Source organism: Chelon labrosus, assembly GCF_963514085.1.
Source record: "Chelon labrosus genome assembly, chromosome: 15".
Taxonomy (NCBI): domain Eukaryota; kingdom Metazoa; phylum Chordata; class Actinopteri; order Mugiliformes; family Mugilidae; genus Chelon; species Chelon labrosus.
The window spans coordinates 26685050-26688994 of NC_140348.1; the positions used below are offsets into that span (position 1 = coordinate 26685050).

The 3945-nt window shown below is 39.2% G+C and overlaps 1 protein-coding gene across 1 annotated transcript; it reads right to left on the reverse strand.

Moving 5' to 3' along the window:
- Positions 1 to 320: 320 nt before the first annotated feature.
- LOC311500533 (uncharacterized protein) lies at positions 321 to 3134 on the reverse strand. Its single transcript, XM_084562007.1, has 3 exons — positions 2915 to 3134; positions 2501 to 2679; positions 321 to 2384 (listed from the first exon to the last, which is right to left on the reverse strand). The coding sequence occupies exons 1-3, from the start codon at positions 3128 to 3130 to the stop codon at positions 1874 to 1876; spliced, it is 906 nt and encodes a 301-aa protein (XP_084418133.1). The 5' UTR covers positions 3131 to 3134; the 3' UTR covers positions 321 to 1873.
- Positions 3135 to 3945: the final 811 nt, after the last annotated feature.

Sequence of the window (3945 nt, forward strand, 5' to 3'; positions counted from 1 at the left end):
AAAAGTTTTGACTGAACCAATTACATTATTTTAATATAACAGGTCGTGATCTAAAGTGGGCCGGTCTGAGGCATGAAACTCTGGGGCTGAAAATGAGTCCCACTCCGGCCCTGGCAATGACACTCCTTGATAGCAGCAGCCATCCCCAGCAGGATGCAGCCTGACACAGACACACACACAAAAACACTTTAGGAACAACTAAAAAAAAAAAAAACATGAAGAACAGCACAAGGTGTTGACCTGGCCTCCAAATTCACTAGATCCCAAACTGATCAAGTATCTGTGGGATGATCCACAGAATGTGACACGTAGCAGGTTTCTGATCATTTAAATCTGCTCATATGAGGAAATGAGATATGAGGTCAGATGTGATCATGAAACGTCACAACACCAGTCAGGAGGCTTTGGCTTCACCTTCTTTATTTTTAGGTTGCACCAATTATTTTATTGTCTAACTTATACATTACAGAGAGTCAGTGTGATCTATGAGTGGTCGTCAGTTCACATATTTTATTCAAGTCATTATAAACATCAAATATAATACTGAGGCAAAGAAAATACTAAATGTTCTACTTCATGTAAGAAAAATAACATGCTATTATTAACATGTTAATGAGTCATATTTTCCGATATGCAGCAGCTTACTTTCCTGTTTTCTATCAGAAGGAAATCTAAATATCAGCTTCAGGACATGCTGATCTTTAGCAAAACCACAACTACCAGAGGTGATAAACCAAAGACTATAAACTGATCTTGTCAGATGATGTCAATGTCCAGTTTGAGGGTTTTTTTCACCTTGTTTATTTTTAATGTTTCACCAGATATTTTTGTTTGTGTGAATTTATAAGTTACAGAAATGCAGTGAGATCAGTGTTCATGCATCACATCTTTATCCTGAGAACTTAAAACACACACAGCAGCTCATTTACCTATCTGGTGCATCAAACAACAACATGTTGTGTTTTCAGTCAGAGTTACAGTCATGATTCATGAAACCTGCTGAAGGTGTTGAGGTCTGGAAACATATCAGATATGTGCTTAATAAATATAATATGTCAGTCCATGATCAGCTGTCAGTGATTATCACATTAAGACTGTGTTTCAGTGATCAAGCTGAACAATGTCACTATCAATATCACATTATCATCATCAATATCAATCAGTCTGGGAGATTTTCTACTAAAACATCCAACTAACAAACATGCATGAATAAAGAATGTAGAAAGTGCTGAGTTTGTTTTCTGTTGTCATCTTTATTCACAGAGATAGAAACAGACTGAATGTTTAAACATGGATGATGAGCAAATTAAACTATTTTCTGACAAGGAAAGCTGCTGAATGACAACCTCAAAAACAGCATCACATTTCTCTTTTCCTGCTTCTTCCTTGCATGGACACACTGAAATGATCAGAGTCCACACTGCTGTGTGAACCAATGGATGGGTTAAATGGAGAGAAAGAATTCCCCACTGAGGGATCAATGAAGGAGAAAAAGAATCACATCATATAGACCTTTAATTGAATCAATGATCAACAGCAGTTTTATTTAGCACTTTCTAAGCAACAAAAACTATAATAATCACACATTCAGATCCACTCTTCTAGTTTAGAAACTGTCACCCTGCACAACGCTCAGCTTTAGAAAGAAACTTCTTCCTTGTTGGATCTCTGCTGTCTCAGTGTCAGCTGTACAACAGTTGGTGATCAGCTGGTTTAAAAGGAGGCAACATGCAGCAGACTTCTGCCTGGATCTCTGTGTTCTGCAGTCAGAAATGACAGCAGCACCACCTGCTGGCCACTGCCTCCTACTACAACAACTGAACTAAAACTTCTACTTCCTGCCTGCATGAAGCTGACTGTGTGCATGCTGTCCTTATTCATGCTGTTCATCTGCTGATTCCTGAAGCTGCATTCTACAACAACACAGTGAGGCCAGAAGCTTGTCTGTGGTTCCTTTCCTTATGAAAATGTACAAAATCAGGTCTGCAAGAGGACTCAACTGAAGGAGAATGTTAGACACAATGATGAAGTTCAAACTCATTCTGTCTTCTCCTGCCAGTAACCAAATGACTGTGGGCAGGAACATCAGTGTGTAAATAAGCAGCACCACGACCAAAACTGACACAATTCTTCGTTTTTCATCAGAGGAGACACTGAGGGATGCAGACAGGGCTTTAAGAGTCCCACCCAGGAAGAAGATGAACAGAGGGAGGGGGAGGAGGAGGTAGACAGCATACATGTTGGATGTGACCTTCAAAGAAACCAACAAATACAATGGGAGGATGAGAACAAGAGGAAGGATCCAGACTAGGACAGAGACCACCACAGAGGTCTTGATGGTTCGTCTGAATCTGTACCACAGCGGCCAGGCGATGAGCAAATACCTGTAATGAAAGACAGACACACATAGACAGTCTTTGAGGAGCATCAGAATTATATACTAATAAAATGGTTAGAGACAGACGTAGATACACACAAACTGGATCAGACAGATAGTTACCTTTCTAGGGAGATACACACCATGAAGCCAACACTGGAAAACAGACCATAATCATGAAGATGAAAGAAGATAATGCTGCAGTTTTCTTTTGCCACCCAAACAATCATACAGAGGAGCTGAATGATGTCAGAAATGAGGAGGTTGATGATGTAGACAGGAGCACCGTGATCCTTTCTGACCTGCAGGAAAACATTGGTAAAAGTAACTAAAGCAGTTGTTAACATGTTCTGAACTTCACCTCCTCCAAATATGACATCTGGCTCTGCCCAGAAGCTGCAGTCAGAGACATTTATCTATCTAAGAACCAGATGTACCAAGACTTTTACACCTGAGACGAGTCAAAGACAATCATTTACTGACAGACTGTACACAACACATCATTATAAATACATACATCTGTTATAATGGACTCACCAGAGAAGAGAGTAAGTAGATGGCCACTAGGATCAAAGGAAGGCTGATGCAGATGATGACTGATGTAAAAACATTTAAGATAAAGGCCTCTTTGCCATAATGGTCGTGAAGATCAGTGCAGTATAGTAAATAGTTGTAATCATTGTTATTGTTGAAGCTGGTTTTGTTTTCATCATAACTTTCGTTCCATGAGTTGCTGATGTTGACGTGTCCCATTGTTCAGTGTGAATCCTGTTGTTTGAGAGATTAGAGAGATTATCTATCTGTTGTCATTCAGTGATGTCCATGAAGCTTTGAGGTGTACGTTGAACACAGTATACCTTTAGTACAGTATAAATGTTGGAGTGAAACAAGGAGGAAGGAAGAAACAACTGCAGGATAAAGGTGTTAAGTACGTATGTGAACAATCAATGATGAATGAATGAGTAAATGAACTTTTTTTGTCAGTATTGGTGAAATTGTGTTTGGCTACTCTATAAACATCAATAAAAAGACCCAAACAAGTCAGCTTGATAAAATAACATCAGATTAGGACAAATAAGCCCTAATAAATAAGTGATCATTTAAAGTAGTAGAAGCAGCATAGTGTAAAACATGTAACATTAAAAAGTAGCTTCATGATAACAATTGTAACATTAAAGTAGGAGAATGTCAGAGTAGCAGCATGATTCAATGATATTTTATTCATGTAGCGTCAACAAGAAAACAAATTGTCTCAAGACACTTTATAAAACCTAGCCTTAAAGCCCCAGAGCAAGCACGAAGGCGACGGTGTCTAGAAAAACCCAAATATAACAGGAAGAAACCTTGAGCAGGACCCAGCTCATATGGAGGGACCCGTCTGCTTGATGAACAGTGTAAAAGTGGCAGTTGTAAGAAAGTTGTCAGATCTCACCTGAATGAGTTCCTCCCACTAGTGTTGGTTCTGTCCTCTGCATCTAAACAGTCTACAGCAGAATGTGACACGTAGCAGGTTTCTGATCATTTAAATCTGCTCATATGAGGAAATGAGGTGGAATCAGATGTGATCA